Below are 16,964 nucleotides of genomic sequence, written 5' to 3' on the forward strand. Positions count from 1 at the left end.
AAATTCAATAAGAATATTATGTAAAACTTCTCTCTTAACCGAGTCATATGCCTTTTTGAAATCTATGAATAACTGATGTACTGTACCCTTATACTCCCTATTTCTTCTCCATTATCTGCGGAATACAAAAAATCTGATCAACAGTCATTCTATTACTGATGATCTCCAATAATTTCATCTACATATAGAGTTAATCTTCTCAAAGGAATATTGGACAAAATTTTGTACGACGTCAGCAAATGTGATATTCCTCGAAAGTTACCATAGTTAGTCTTGTCCCCCTTCTTAAAAATAGGTATAATTATGGACTCGTTCCATTGTTCTAGTACAATTTCCTTTTCCCAAATAGCAAGCACAAGTTTATAAATTTCGATAGATAATGTGCTTCCACCATCTTGTACAAATTCTCCTGGAATTTGATCGATACCTGGCGACTTGTACTTTTTCAGATTTTCTATCGCAATTTTGACATTAGAAAGTGTGGGTTCGGGTATAAATGGCTCAGCAGTTTGAATTTGAATTTCTTCCCGATAATTTCTATTTGGCCTTTGTACATTCAGTAGTTGCCCAAAATAGTTTTTCCATCTGTTCAGGATTGAATGAGTGTCAACAGTAACAAAATTTTAAATGTCAATCCCGTGAAAATGTTATTCAACATAAAGACTGCCATGATTTATTCTTTTACAAACCTCATACCAATAGTTTAACAAATATCTTATTAAACATTGTACTCTTCTACGTTCTTAAACTGCCGACATTAGAGGGTCAATAAAGATCAATGGAATAACATCTATGCTACAAAGATTCACGACACAATAATAATACAAAACAAATAAAAAAAATAATAATAAATAATAATAATAATAATAATAATAATAAATCTCCTGTCATAAAGAGCACTATTTAGGTATATTTCACGCTCCTCCTTTTTCAACTGAGTCAGTATCATTTTTGTCAGTAATTCAATTAATATCTGGTCACTCCTCAACTTGGTCCGTTTTTCAAATCTATGTTTATCATTCTTGGATACTTTTACATACATTAAGAAAGTGTATTACTACTTTCAGATTGAAAGTACCAGTACATGAAAAACTTTATAATCTGATAATTAAATTAAATACTGGTAATTATAAAAGTCAGGATTACTATGGTTTTTCAAATGTTTTATTGAAGTATATAAATGATGTTATTTTAGAGTCTCTATTGATAGTAATTAATCAACGTTTAGATCAAGGTAAATTTCCTGATGTACTAAAAATTTCTAAAATAATTAAACCTATGTACAAATAAGGGTGAAACGAATCTACTTTGAAATTACAGACCTGTGTCATTGGTACCGATATTACCTATCTAACATGTTAGAGTGTGTTCAGTTTAAGTTGGTTATATATTTTGATGGGAATAATTTGATAAATGAGCAACAGTTCGGTTCTAAGAAAGGTAAGTCAACTGCATTAAAGTAGAAAGTTGTGTCATGGGTGATAAATGTATTAGAGTTAAAACCGAATGTGATGGCATGTATTTCCGATTTGAATACGGAATTTGATTGCATGCCTCATTATGTACTGCTGAAGAAACTTTCATTGTATTGAGTACAAGGAGACGAGATTTTCTTTTGAATCGTATCTTACAAGAACACAGCAAGTGTTGAATTTCAAGGGAACGTATCTTCCCACTGTGCAGTTGATAATGTTGGAGTTTCTCAAGGCTCAATTTTGGATCCGTTTCTTTTTATTATTGCTGTCAACGATTTACTACAGAGGAGATCATTACATTTGCAGATGACACTATGGTTTTGAAGTGATTAGTGATGACTTTAATATGAGAAACACCTTCAATTCTATGGAAATATGGTTCTTAGCTAATGTTTTAAGTCTAAATATTAGTAAGACTCAGACATTGTTATTTAGTCTTAGGAATGACACTGAATCTGGAAGGAGTATAAAGTTACTAGGTTTTTGGATGGACGGAAAACTGACATGGAAATATCATATGCAGGAATTATGTACAAAGTTACGTAGGGTTGTCTTTTTTATTACGAAGTACGAAATAGTTCATTCCTGCTGGTACTCTTTTAAATGCATATATTAGTTTCTTTCAGAGATATTTGAATTATGGTGTTTTACTCTGGGTAATAGTGCAGGTGTTCAAGATGTTTTTATGCTGAATCACTTTATGTTTAATAAACCATTTTATTTATATATCTAAATCATTTTAATCAGGTATCTTTTACTGATGCACAACACTAGAGGTACACATAATTTGGTTGTTTCAAGATACAAATTAGAAAATAGTTTAAATACTCATTATGTTATGGGGTTCAGATTTTATAATAAATGACATCTATAAATTAGAAATATCACTAACATAAGAAATATTTTATATATCGTTAAAAAATTATTACTGAAAAAGAACTTTTACGGTGTTATTTTATTTTATTTTAAATCCACCACCAACAGAAGCAAGCTTCCAATTATAGGTGGCTTACATTGATACTTATACAAAATACATAATAAGAAAAAACAAAACTAACAACACAAACAAAAGGAAGAAAGTAAGAAAGAAAGATACATAATAGATGATAGAATATAATATTGCAGCTAACATAGTGCCAAATGTCAATATAATAATGCAAAATTATTTCAAAACTATAGTAAAAAACATTGTAATACACTTATTCATAATTTAAATATCTAAGGAAATACAATTCTTTTTAATATTGTATGAAATTATTCAATTGTTAAACTAAAATGTAATTGAGAATCACAGTTTAAAGACAGAGAGTTGTAAGTATTACACATAACAAACAATGGAGAGTTCTTGTAGAAAACAGTTCTAGGAATCGAAATAACAAAAGGTTGCGTATGACGTAATTCTGTTCTTTTTACATTGAACTGAAGGAATTTAAGAAAATCAAAGTTATTCAATATACTGTTAACAGTCTTTTAGAGTAAAATTTGACTAATTATAATTAATAATTATTAATCGTCTAGATTTTAAAGTTTTATAATAAAATTCAAAATGTAACTGATTATATGAAATTTGCTTTTCATAAGACGAAACGTGATATTTTTTAAAATATAAATAATGTATAAATTTTTTCTTTATCCTTTGTAGTTGCATCTGCTGGGACTGGAACTGAGGTGACCACATTACAGACGCATACACTAGCTTAATCCTAACTCCTAAGTGACTACATGGAAAGTACTTTAATGTAGTAATTTTATATTGACAAATCCTATGGCATGTATATGCTAAATAGTGTATATAAATAAACAAACAGATAGCAGCACTTCATGTGAAAATTGATTCCTATATAGGCCTACAAACTCGAAGCCACATACAATTCATATTGCCATTCCAAATGATAACACATTACACCACACAGCTAATATTGGTGTGGGAATCTAGTTTGGTGTACTCAATATAACGTGGAAAATGTATGCACTTCTCCCACTGTTAGAAAAAAACACACCCAGTAATACTTTTCAGTTTACCTCTAATAAAGGCTTGTTATCTTCTGTTTCATGTGCATTATCATGAGGTTGTAGATCCAACGGGTCCACCTCAAGTTCCATCTTGATCAAATCCATCACACCTGAAAGAAATGTGAGTGATTGAGTGATTGAAAAGAAACACAGCAGCTGCTAAACACTTATTATAAGTAGCCATGAACTATTACTTCTTAATTTTCTAAACATATCGGAAACTAATAATATCTTACAGAAAAACTTGGAATATATTTAGTACAGATATTACCACCTGTTTATTTTCATGCAATGCTGTCATGGCGGCCATACGGGACCATATGGTGTATAGGAACCTACAAGTTTTTAATGAATCATATGGTAAGAGAAATTTCTGCCTATACAGAGCCATATGCCATATGCGTGCCTAAGTTTTGTAGGCCTACTTGGAGATCTATATTTTACACGGAAATCTGTATTGATCTTAGATTCTCACTTACTGTTCCTTTTTTTTTTTTTTTTTTTTTTTTTTTAGTGTGTTATTTTACGACGCTGTATCAACACCTAGGTTATTTAGCGTCTGAATGAGATGAAGGTGATAATGCCGGTGAAATGAGTCCGGGTCCAGCACCGAAAATTACCCAGCATTTGCTTATTTTGGGTTGAGGGAAAACCCCGGAAAAAACCTCAACCAGGTAACTTGCCCCGACCGGGAATCGAACCCAGGCCACCTGGTTTCGCAGCCAGACGCTCTAGCAGTTACTCCACAGGTGTGGACTTACTGTTCCTACTGTTCCTAGTATAATTATCTTACTTGATGTTTATGATCATAAAACGTCCATTGCTATAGCGCTGGAATCCAGAACTATAATTGTATAATTTAAAAACACCGAAGTGCTGCTGATACACGCTCCAAGATTCATCAAGATACGTCTGCATCTACTGTGAGGACTTCATGGGATATTCTTTAAATCACACTTATTTTGTAATTATGGAAATTTAAATAAAAACAATAATTCTTTACTTCCTTTTATATTATAAGATTTTAAGTAACGATTAGCAAGTTTGACCATGAAACAAGTGGGCCCGGATTCAGCTCCTAATTGGGATAAGTTACCTGGATGAGGTCTCTTCTGGGGTTTTTCCACAAGCCCATTAACAGCAAATGCAACCATCGCAGTTGATGAAGCGTCGTAAAATATACACTAAAAGAACCATTAAGAGATGGTCAGAGATGTAGAGAGAGGAAAGTAAAATATATTTCAGGGTAGAAAATAAAGAGTGTGGCGTATGGTCAAGAAAACAATTACCATGACAGCACTCTTTTCATGTACACTTGGTCAAAATGAAAGTGGCAGGTCTCTTGGGCAGCGACAATTCTCTAAGTCACTTCGGGTGAGCACACAGTTCATTACCATAAACCTCCATGTGCCGCTTTAGACAACTCCGTAATACAAGGTGTTGATTTGGGCTACCTCCACAGCATGCTTCCAATCTCCGTAGTGAATTTTCTGTTTTGACCTTTCTTTTATTTTTTACAACTCCTTTTAGTGTAATGTAATCAAATGAATTTGCTTATGTTAATTAATGTTACTTACAGATAATTACAAAATTGGTGAAAATTTGTGGTTATAATTCTTGGAAATCAGAATATATTTTGTTGTCAGAATTATGGTTTTTCTTCTTGTTTTTTTTTTAGTAGGTTATTTTATGACGCTTTATCAACACCTCAGGTTATTTAGCGTCTGAATGAGATGAAGGTGATAATGCCAGTGAAATTAGTCCAGGGTCCAGCACCGAAAGTTACCCAGCATTTGCTCATACTGGGTTGAGGGAAAACCCCGAAAAAAACCTCAACCAGGTAACTTGCCCTAAGCGGGAATCGCTAAGCTGGTTTCGCGGCCAGACGCGCTGACCGTTACTCCACAGATGTGGGCTTCTTCTTGTTTACAATTACTACGTTTAGGCCCTGATGATCACGGATTTAGATTAGTATAATAAACATATTTCCTGTAGCACAACTTGCGAATTAATTATAGCCAATTATTTAACCGTCAACATATTTACTGAATGTTACTTAGGCAATAGAGTGCAAAGCAGCAGGGATAAATAAAATAATTTATACAGCATTTTAATATGAAAGCCCCTAATTGTCGTCTTTAGTGTTACTTCCATCTAGTGTCAAAAGCTTCTATTAACAGGAAAAAAATAATAAAGCGAAAAGTATTCTAAGGATAAAAAAAATGAAGAAAACTTGTTATATTTTCATTGATGCATAATAATAAACAAGTTTAGTAACTCCGTGAAGATTTGAACTTGCAACCTCACGAATTCTTAACTATCTCTCTACAAACTACGCTAAAAGTTTTACTGGCATTGTAATGAGCAATGGTCACACTCCACTTGAGAATCTGTTATACAGTATACAGTGTTTTTGTTACAATATTCACGGTTTAAACACTCAGAACAATATGTCAGTAAATTTTATATTATTGTACTTCGTATTTAATTTATACGTAATGTCACAGCTGTCGTACCTACACAAAAATCGCTTGCACTCAGTCTTGTGAATCCCCTGTTTGTACTTTATAATCTGCTGTATAAATGGGCTAGTGTATATTTCAATTTCTTACACTCAACATCAATTTATATGAGTAATTTATACGATTGCATTACCAAAGGAAGGCGACTAGTAATGGCTTTCAGGAATGTTTGTCCAAACATTTTCGTCCAATACAATATTTCGTCCAAATTTCTATGACCAACACATTTAAGTTCAGTGGAATAAGTCCATAGCATTTTCGTCCAAGACTCAATTTCGTTCAGATATTTTTTAGTCCACAAAAATTTAGTCCAATATACATATTGTCCAATCGTCATTGATTTTGGATAATCAGATACTAGAAGCACATTTTAAACAGAAGCCCACAATATAATAGCAAATAATGGAAAACTAAAAAATGGACAGGTGTTGGCTAGGAAAATGCATACATTAGTTTTATTTAAAATTATCAGGTATGGATCCCAAAGTAATTAGTTAAAAAAGACGGCTACTCTTATCAACACCACTCTTATAATAAGGATCGAACCAGGATATATTGGCGATGTGAGAATTGGTCAACCTGTAATGAAATTACACAGCAAGCCAATGAACGCCGAAGATGGAAATTAAAGAAGGAAATTACACTTTCCAAGAAGGAACTGCAATGAATGCATGATCTTTGTTCTTTGAAATAACGGAAAATAAATCTGATGTTTTATTTTACTGATTTTTTTTTTTGTATTCAACATAGCTACGAAAATTTCAAGTAAATAAATTAGGACTAAATCAGATAAGGACAAAATATACAGCCTATAGGACGAAATTTCACATAATACTAAAATGACAAGGACGAAAGATTTGTGGACAAAATTTGGTGCAGGACAAACATGTAACTGGACAAACATAAAATTAGGACTAAATTATGAATGGACGAAGACGTAATGGATTAACATTCTGCTAACCTAGTAATGACCCCACCCCCAACAAAACACTACGGGCCAGCATAGGAGAATGGGTGTTTTTTAAATAGTGATATCTAGTGGAGGTAATGGAAAAATAAGACAATACTCTGTCTCTCCTCGTTCCTCCACTCTCTTCCCCTGCTCTCTTTCCTATTCCTTACTTCATCTCTCATCTCATTTCTTTATTCCTCTTTTCCTCAACCCACTCTGTATTGTACACTATTTTATGTGCAGATTTGAACTGCGACAATACCAATTGATGTTCTGGAGTCTTGTATTCAACCATCTGAGCTGCAATGGCTGGTTGTGAAACACAGTTACAAATATTTCTCAAAGGAGTGAATTGTAGCGAGAAAACTTTCTGGAGAATGATACATAATTCCTAAGAATGACTTTATGGTCCAGACCAAGTTTTGAATGGAAAATCCTAGAATTAAAATAATCGTTATTCGTAAAAACTCATATCATAACATCCAGGGGAAATTATCGTAACGAATGTGATATGAATCTATATGTTGGTAAAGCTGCAACGTGAATGGCGAAGTAATATATAAAATTTGAACATTCTATGAATAGCAAATATGGCGTGTCCAGGTTGCCACATGAGCTTGTGCAACAATATAGAGAAGGGAGAACAAGTGTTTCATTTTATAATAGCACACTGGCGTAATGAGATTCCACTGCGGAAAGTACATATATACAGGACAAAGAAAGCTGCACTTAGCTGATTGTTTAACATATTTGAGATAACTTGCCAGGAAGTGCGCAGCTATGTACCAAGGTATGTTATGAGGAATAGGTAGCCATTTCGTGTAAGTGATATCTTGCGGATTACTTTTATTTATTTCAACGCTCGGTTTCCTACTGGGAAGCAGGAGCGAAGATGATTTTATTATAGTTCTGTTTAATGCTTTTTTAAAAGTTCTTACGTTAACTATTAGCCATTAGAAAACAAAAAAAAAATTATTTAAACGCAAGTATCACATCCAAAAGAGTATCAACCATTATATAATAATAATAATAATAATTATTATTATTATTATTATTATTATTATTATTATTATTATTATTATTAAACTAACCAATCCAAAACATGCGTTTCCTCTACCACACCTTGTATTTGAGAATCAGGCTGCCAACAAGAATCGACTGTGAGAATCGCGCTGTAATTTCCCAGTTATCAGGAATGCTGAGATTTACTCTGCTTGTATAGGATTTTCGGTCCTAGGGCTACAGTATATTCCGTTTTGTATTTTCAAAATAAGTGCTAATATAATTCTGCCATCGTTTATTTCCTGTGTCATGTTCCTTCTTATAAAGGCAAAATATGCAACATTGTAAGTAACACACAAATATTACAGCTACTTGGAAGATGCAACCTTCCCAAATTAACAAGCAAACGAAATAGCGGATAAGTCCGTGCGCTAGTATATTCGCTGTGACAAAAATGTAGAAATAAACACAGTCTTATATTGTTCTTCATACTTTTAATAGGTCTACTTACAAAATCAATCCTCTGATTGAGGTTCTGAGTGATATGTACATCTATTATCAGGCAGTACATCTCACTTGACGATATGTGTCAGAGGAAGAACAATTATTGTTTGTATGCATATGAAGTCTGACTAGTGTAATATGTAGCTAGTCGACCGATATATGCAATGGAGGGGGAAAGGAACTGGCCACCCTATCCCATTATCTTCTGGCCTAGATGCCTCGTAAGTGTTGCCTTCTTGTTATCACTTGTGAGGTTAAGACCTGTCTTCGGACAGTTGACTAAACAACAACGTTCATCAGTGACTGATGTTGTTTAGTCAACTGTCCGAGGACAGGTTGAAATCTCATAAATGACACAAATAAGGCATCACTCATGAGGCAACTACTTAAGCAAGAAGATAATGACGTATGGTGGCTAGTTCTTCCCCGTGTTTAATACTTTTCCTAAAACTAAAACGTGCCACGAAACAGCGGTAATAGTGAAACAGATGTAATGAAAATAGAACGACGGTTATATTCGAGTCTGAAGTTAATGTTGAACTCATCCTACACGCTAGAGGTTAAAATTGCAACTTACCTTTTCCAAAATTGCAATCCTACGAAACAATATGAACAACGTACGTATACTGAATTTCAGATGCATTGTTTAAAGTAAACAGAATTCAGTTAGCCCGTATTGTTGCATTTCATGTAACTGGAGTCTACGTCATAATCAAACATAACCTATACCAGCGTTTCTCAAACTTTTTTCAAGTGGAGACCACTTTTTAAAGTCAGAACACTTCCGCGGACCACCTTACTCTTGTATCCTTCCAAAGCAAATTTATCATTTTCGTAGCATATTTTAATATCAGTATACTTATATTTTAAAATTGAATTAAGGTTCGGTTCTTTGGTCCTCTGTTATGAATTCGGGTGGTCCCTGGCTGGGTTACAGGCGCGGCGCCAGATGTGCAGGGAAAAGATGCGAGAAACACGTGTATAGTGCTTTAAATCCCTGTTTTGTTGCTGAGAGTAGAGTGGGAAGTCAATAGATGGGTAGGGTAAGAATCTCAGTACTTGGAGAAAAAGTTAAAGTTAAATTCGATTGCCTGTGTCATTTTCAAACTCTGAGATTTTAAGCTATAGTGTGATACGCAATTCGTTTGAATTTTATTTTTTCTTCTGTATTTTTTGAAGGACCACAAGGGCAGACCTGGAGGACCACAGGTGGTCCACGGATCATAGTTTGAGAAACGCTGCCCTATACAATTTCGAATGTTATGTCGAGACTTGTCTCGCTCGTTTCTAACCCTACAAAGTTATCTCTCCTTTACTGCTGTAAAAAGTATTAATATTATACTGAACATGAACATAAACATAAAGAATGAACAGAAACACTTGCCAGTGTATTAGAGAGATCGTAGTGTGAGGTGGAGTCTGCATACCCAATAGCCTTGAGATGACTGCGTAATACAATTTTCATACAATTATGAAATGTTTATTTACCTGTATATCGATCTTGTGTAGGAAATCGGACAAATTCTCAACAAGGCATTATAAAAATTCATTGTAGAATTCCATACCTGTCTTCACAATAAATGAAACTAATTTCCATATTAACAGACTTTACCGAACGTGCGTCAACAGTTCCCGCGCTGCAATAAGATGGCAAATCAAGTTACATATATCACAACGGCATAATACATTTCGTATCAAATGTTTGCTTACCTGAATATTCTTCTTATCTGGTTTTCAGTAGGCTATATAGTTATATTCACTGTAAGCGTATGCTAGACTTCATTGCCTTTCCCAACGAGTTATAAAGAGGCCTTTGCCCGAATTCTCAAGAACAAAGATCTATGTTGCCGTGAATGTGGCAACTAAACCCAGTTCAGGGCTCGAGTTAAGCGCTGTCATGTTAACCATGAACATTTTAAAAGGGACGATAAAAAAAAAAAAAGAGTTAAATCTAGCACACATTCCATACGTCCTACTACTCTTCAAAATTATAATGCCAAACATTCGCTTTATCATAGCTAAAATAACAGATACATGAAAAATTAAAAAGAAAATCCAAATCCAAACTTATTTACAAATTCAATCGATTAAACCGTAGTGCAACCAGAATTTGGGACTGGGTACTTGAAAATTAAAAAAAAAAAAAAAAATGACTACTATAATACATCAGGTGACAAAAATTTAATGTGTTATTACTTATAAATTACACTTTAAAATTCTCACTGTACTAAACAAACCCATTTGGTGCTGCGTCCACATAGACACAAATGCCTCATATACTTTCTCAGCAACAATGTATTTATGCTCAAGAGCAATGCGTTGTGACATCCCAGTATGGTACCCTTAAAAAATGGCCTAGTTTCTTTCGCACGACGTATCGACTATCGATTGTGCTGATGCCTAAACATGAGATGTACCACCTAAATTGTGGCTTCTTTAAAGTCGGAAGACTAACTGCATAAAATGAAAGTTATCGTTTTTCGGTCTATTTTAGTATTTTCTACGTGTATCCCCAAATCATATGAAGGGGATATGAATAAATTAAGTCGACAAAAGGCACAATCAGCTAAACTAAAAAATTACCATTACCGGTATTAATTTTAAACTCTTATATTTGTTTGGTAATTAAAAAACGAAACTCAAATCACACGTCAATTCTGTGTGTGCTATAACGAAATATCGAATACTGACCTCGACTTCTACCAGGAAGACGCAAGTTGCGTGAATGTGAATGAAGAAATGTAGGCCTATGTAGGGATTACATCGTCCCGCAACTAATACATTAATAAATTAAACCGTTGAAATTGGATTCCAGCTACTTCTACCTGTTTTCAGCTGCATCTTGGGCATAAAAATTACACTGACAACAATCAAATGCAGCATCTGGAGGAGACAAGTATTGCACAGGTGAATTAGTTATTGAGGCACTATATCAGGGCTGGCCACCAAGAGCAAATTCTACTCTCTCACGGGGGGCCATATAACTTTCCTTCAATCCCATCAGGGTTGCCAGCTAAAGGAATCGAAACCGTCGTACTAACTTATAAAAATTGTCGTACTTCAGCCTAAAATTGTCGTACATTTCTCAACTTCCTAATATACAGGGACATCATTTTATTTTTACTTCAATTTTTATTGTACCTGAGTTTTTTAATGTACTTCACTCCCATCCCTTCTACTAATGAAGTTCAACCGTCCTCCACACAGAATCAAGACCGCATATAGTAAACAGCACTGAGTTAGCGAGTATAGTACGTTCCAGAAATATGTTCGCGTTTTCCAGTGACGAAAGAGCTTTCAATATTGAATCATATTTTCGCACAGGTACTGTCCGTTTACCTACGTCGCATCCCGATTTCCCCCACCTGCTTCTGCTTCCCCCTCTGTAAAAGCGGGGCTGTCTTAGCTTTTTCTGAAAACAATATTTTTCTGTTAGGAATTGGACGTTTACGTGATATTATACAGCTGTTTAAAGTAACTTAAATAAAAGGGCCTCGTTAAGTAAATAACTGTCACGTGATTTCCACTATTTCTATGATCCTGCGCCATAACCACTTGGACGGACAGTAGATAGCATGTCTGAGTAATTTTATCTGTGTAGGTCGGGCAGAAGTGAAGATTGAATTTACAGTACGTAAGGTACTCTTTTATAGAGTAGGTACAGAATTATTTCAACATGAGTTACTAGTACGAAGGACGAAACTGGCAATTGGAATTAGATGCAATAGTCTATAGTGCGATAATATGAACAAAAGAACTGAAGCCTGTATCGAAATGAACGGTCACCATTTTAAAAAATGTCTTTAAATATCCATATTATGATTATTTTTTAATTTAACTTCTTTCTCTATATTGTACGCTAATGTGCTGTAGACAGTATAATATACACTGCATAATGAATACGTTCGCATGGATAACTCAGTTCGTGAGTAAAAACACTTATTCTTAATACAGTACTGTATTTTGATTAAACAAAAACCTAATGAAAATTATCGAACTCAAAATCGCGATATTTCCTAGTTTACGTAAATGGATGGACTACTTTTCTTCCCTCCTCTACCTAGTAGAGTGATTTGTTTGTGTTTTACGCCAGTATCATCCAACTTCAGTCATGGAAGGGGATAGCAAACTGTGTTTCCGGTTCTCTAAAGGTATAGCCAGGTTAATATTAAAAATGTTAGTAAAAATAAAATGATGTCCCTGCACTTCTAGTTCACCGCTGTGTAGTAATGGTTAGCACGTCTGACTGTGAAACGAGAGGGCCAGAGTTGAAATCCCGGATGAGACGAGTTATCTGGTTGACGTTGTTTCCAGGTTTTCCCTCTGCCCATTAAGAGCACATGCTGGTTAACTTTCGGCGCTGGAGTATTTCACTGGCATTATCCCCTTCATGTCATTACGCAGTTGATAAAGAATCGCAAAATAAATATATCTACCAGTAAATTTCAGTTCCAAATAAAAGTACTACTAATTATAGTTCACATCCACAATGACATTGAGCATTGAAACAAATCACCACCCATTTCTTCATCATCAACACTGTCATCGCAGTAAGGCGTGCACGATGACGCTTGGTTAGAAACAACTTTCTCATATTTAAAGTCAGCAGAATTTGATCTTTGGCCGGCGCGGCGGCAGATAGGCCAATAAATGCGGCGGCTGAAAATTATATCAAATTAATTCATCTACAGTCGACTCAAACCCGACATCTCTATAATGTCGGCGCGTTTAGACTTCTTAATGCTACTGCGGTACTATTTAATTGATAATAGATTTCCTTTATCGAACAAACAAGGAAGTTAATAAAATTAAACTCGTATTATTTTTATATAACCGCGCCGCCTACGTGAAACCTAGAGCTCAAGATGACAAATTATGAATTGCGTGGCAAGCATAGTTACAGATCGATTTTCAAAGCATCCCCCCCTCCTTAAAAGCATGTTTCTTTCATATTAGTCCAGGACATATAAAATTAAGAAAACGTATCTAAAAGGGACGAATTAACCATAAATTTCGTTTTAATTATAGACCAGACATGGGCATCAGTAGTACATGTCGAACGGAGTCGAACGCAAGGACGTGATCTTCCTCCCTTCACACCCCTAGCTGGGGTACCTGTCCGACTGGTTGAAGCACTGGCGGTCAGCGGTGGATTTCACTAAAAAAATGTCGCTCACTAAGGAAGCTCCTGAAGTAGAAAAGTCCAAAAATATTATTTCCACAAAGAATGGGAAAATGAATTCTTTTGTTCCGAAGAAGGGGAAAGCGTTAGGTGCTTATTATGCTACAAAATTTTACTAGCACGTTGAGCGACATTATGAAAAGATTCGTTTTAATGGAACATTTTTTTTTGTTTTATTTTGTATAATGATAGTAGTCCACACCTGTGGAGTAACGGTTAGCGCGTCTGGCCGCGAAACCCCAAGTGCAAGTGCACAAATATGGCGGGTTTAGATGTATATAAGCTTAAACAACTTTGCAAAGTAAAATATTCACATCTTCGGAGTTTTGTTATGAAAATTGCTTCTATGTTTGGCTCAACCTTTATTTGTGAACAGTTTTTTTCTCAGTTGGCCATTGTAAAATCCAAATCAAGATCACGCATTTCAGACGAAAATTTATTCTATCAGCTCACAATTGCAATGTCTGACATAACTCCAAATTTTGAAATACTTGCTGATTTACGTGACGAAGAAGAATAAAGGAATCCTTTCTTTTAAGGGCATGAGTCAATTGACGTAAATTTACAAAAACAACAAAGAACTACAGTACGAAGTTTAAAAGATAGCCTAACTGTTGTTTTTCTGTTTCTTAGTAATGAGCTTGATATTTTGTTAAGAATCTATTTTTCCTTAGTTTCTTAATTTTATTTTCAAAGGATGCAAATTAGTGACTGATGTCCTTTCAAAACAAATAGGTTCAGATTATGGCATTACTTTTTAACTGTTGTGGAATTGTACGTTTTATATCATTTTATAAGGTTTTTACAGTAATTGTTTGAATTAGAAATACAGTTATGTTTCAGCTTTTTGTAAAATAGTTTGCATTTGTTTTGGAAAATTTGTTTTCTTGCATTGTCATTATTCATAAAAATAACATTTGTAGAAAACTGTGTGTCTTTTTGTCCTGCGTAATTACTTAACGTTCCGTGTTTAAATACTTCACGCGATCCACCTCTGAGTATTACGTTAACAGGTGATGCGTGTTGCAGCAATCGGAGTAGTACGGCGCATCACTTTAAATGCCCACGTCTGTATATAGACCAACATTATAAGTTTACAATTATTTTTTCCCTTCAGTGAAATAGTTGTACAAAATTGCGTACGACATAGAGTGCGGTCGTACCTCGTACAATAAGTCAAAATAGTCGTATGCGTACGACTATAGTCGTACGTATGGCAACCCTGAATCCCATTCTTTCCCGCCGAACATCGCGCAGCGTTGATGCCGTAACGGGTCAATATTAAGCGTCCCTGTTAGAAGTTTGGATTCGTTCCAGGCGCCCAATCCTGCACAATACGTATGAACAATAATTATCCATTTCATTTGCGCAGGAAACTTTGCAGTCGCTGCTTTTCATACCTGTTTATTGCAATGTATTAGTAGAAATTCAATTTTGCCCGTCAACTGAAAATGAAATAGCGTCTGAATGAGATGAAGGCGATAATGCCGGTAAAATTAGTCCGGGGTCCAGCCAGTAACGTCGCCAGGAACAGAGCAAGGGGGGTGCGGATTGGGTGCGAGTTGTAAAAATGTGGTACATAAAAAACCCAAAATGTTCCCACATGCACTTGCGCGCATTTATTTTATATTTGCCTGTCATAACAGGTGACCATATAGGTCCGGAAAACAATTAACAAAATGTATATGTGGAATAGAGAGAGAAATCAATATAACAGGTAGCAATCATAATACAATATGTAATTTAGGAAGTTAGAAAAATTAAATATTATATAAATGATTACGTAAAATGCCTATGGATTTCTTTAAGATATTTAAACAAATATTTTAAATATGTTGGGATGTCATATCATATTGTTTTAAAATGTCAGTAGTATGTATCAAATATTCGTATGAATGAGGTCTCGCCCACCTCATTCATAAGAATATTTGATATATATATATATATATATATATATATATATATATATATATATATATATATATATATATATAAACTGTTAGCAGTTTTCATTAAACTGATGTTGAATATGGCCATCAAAGTCATTTAATATGCGCTCTTGCATATATATGACGTATATGGTCTCAAATGCAGGTAGTAAGGCCGTAAAACAGTACTACGAGAGGGGTTCGGCCGGCGCCGTGGATCGTGTCCCTGCATAGTTCAGTTGATAAAGAGCACTCAGCGCGCAGAGCTGAGAGGTCCTGGGTTCGATTCCCGGTGCCGGTACGAATTTCTCTCGTATTTAACAGTAATAATACAACTGACTAGTTCACACTAGTCGTGTAATATTCAATGAGGTGGGCGACACCTCATTCATACGAATATTTGAGATATATATATATATATATATATATATATATATATATATAAACTGCAGTTTTCATTAAACTGATGTTGAATATGGCCACAACATCATTTAATATGCGCTCCTGCATATATATGACGTATATCGTATCAAATGCAGGTAGTAAGGCCGTCAAATAACACTACGAGAGAGGTTCGGCCGGCGCCGTGGATCGTGTCCTGGCATGGCTCAGTTGGTAAAGAGCGCGCAGAGCTGAGAAGTCCTGGGTTCGATTCCCGGTGCCGGTACGAATTTTTCTCGTATTTAACAGTAATTATGTCAGTAGTATATTTATACGCTTATCCACGGGCACCAAAAGAAAACCCCTCACCTCCCAAGTGTATTCAATGCATTACAATGCATTGCCTCACGGTGTGGTCTGTGATTAGTTGTCATGAAACTGGTCGCCTGTATTTTGTTCAAGGAATGACGAGACAATATCTATACATAAAGGTTCTGAAGGAACGGCTTCTTTCACAAGTCCGTGAATGGTTATTTTGTACTCATGCACGACTCTGCGCCCTGTCACAAGGCAAATAAGGTGACCAAATTCCTGTCTGACAACAAAATTAGGGTTCTAGATTGGCCTGGTAACTCTCCGAACCTTAATCCGATTGAAAATATTTGGGAGCTAATGAAGAGGCAAGTTCATTCAGAAATTACTACAAATAAACTATCTTTAATAGAAAAACTTATCAATGTGTGGCATCACGGCCAAGAAATTAAAAACTATTGTATCCAATGCATTTCTAGTATGCCAAAGAGAGTTAAAGCTGTAATTGCTGCAAAGGGATGTGTGACAAAATATTAGTTTTCTTGTTTATTTCATTCCATATTCATTATTACACAATTAAATATGTATTAATATTGTTTATAAACACTATTTAGAGTAATAAAGCTTTTCCAGTTGAGAAAATCCAAATTACTTGTGTTTTATGTGAATTTGAAGATGAAATTCCTACTTTTA

The 16,964-nt window shown here is 34.8% G+C and overlaps 1 protein-coding gene across 2 annotated transcripts in view; it reads right to left on the minus strand.

Annotated features, from left to right (window-relative positions):
- The window catches only part of LOC138691577 (zinc finger protein 678-like), a 33,604-nt gene that overhangs the window by 12,227 nt on the left and 4,413 nt on the right, over positions 1-16,964 (minus strand). Inside the window, exons 1-2 of one of the 2 annotated variants that reach the window (XM_069813678.1) lie at positions 10,179-10,296; positions 3,498-3,598 (exon numbers count right to left, since the gene is read on the minus strand). In XM_069813678.1, the coding sequence (XP_069669779.1) occupies positions 3,498-3,593 (96 nt within the window). In that variant the 5' untranslated portion in view covers positions 3,594-3,598; positions 10,179-10,296. Of the gene's footprint in view, positions 1-3,497; positions 3,599-10,178; positions 10,297-16,964 lie in introns of those variants that run through there. The other variant, XM_069813679.1, reaches the window with a different exon arrangement.

This window comes from Periplaneta americana, chromosome 16, assembly GCF_040183065.1.
Source record: "Periplaneta americana isolate PAMFEO1 chromosome 16, P.americana_PAMFEO1_priV1, whole genome shotgun sequence".
NCBI classification, from domain to species: domain Eukaryota; kingdom Metazoa; phylum Arthropoda; class Insecta; order Blattodea; family Blattidae; genus Periplaneta; species Periplaneta americana.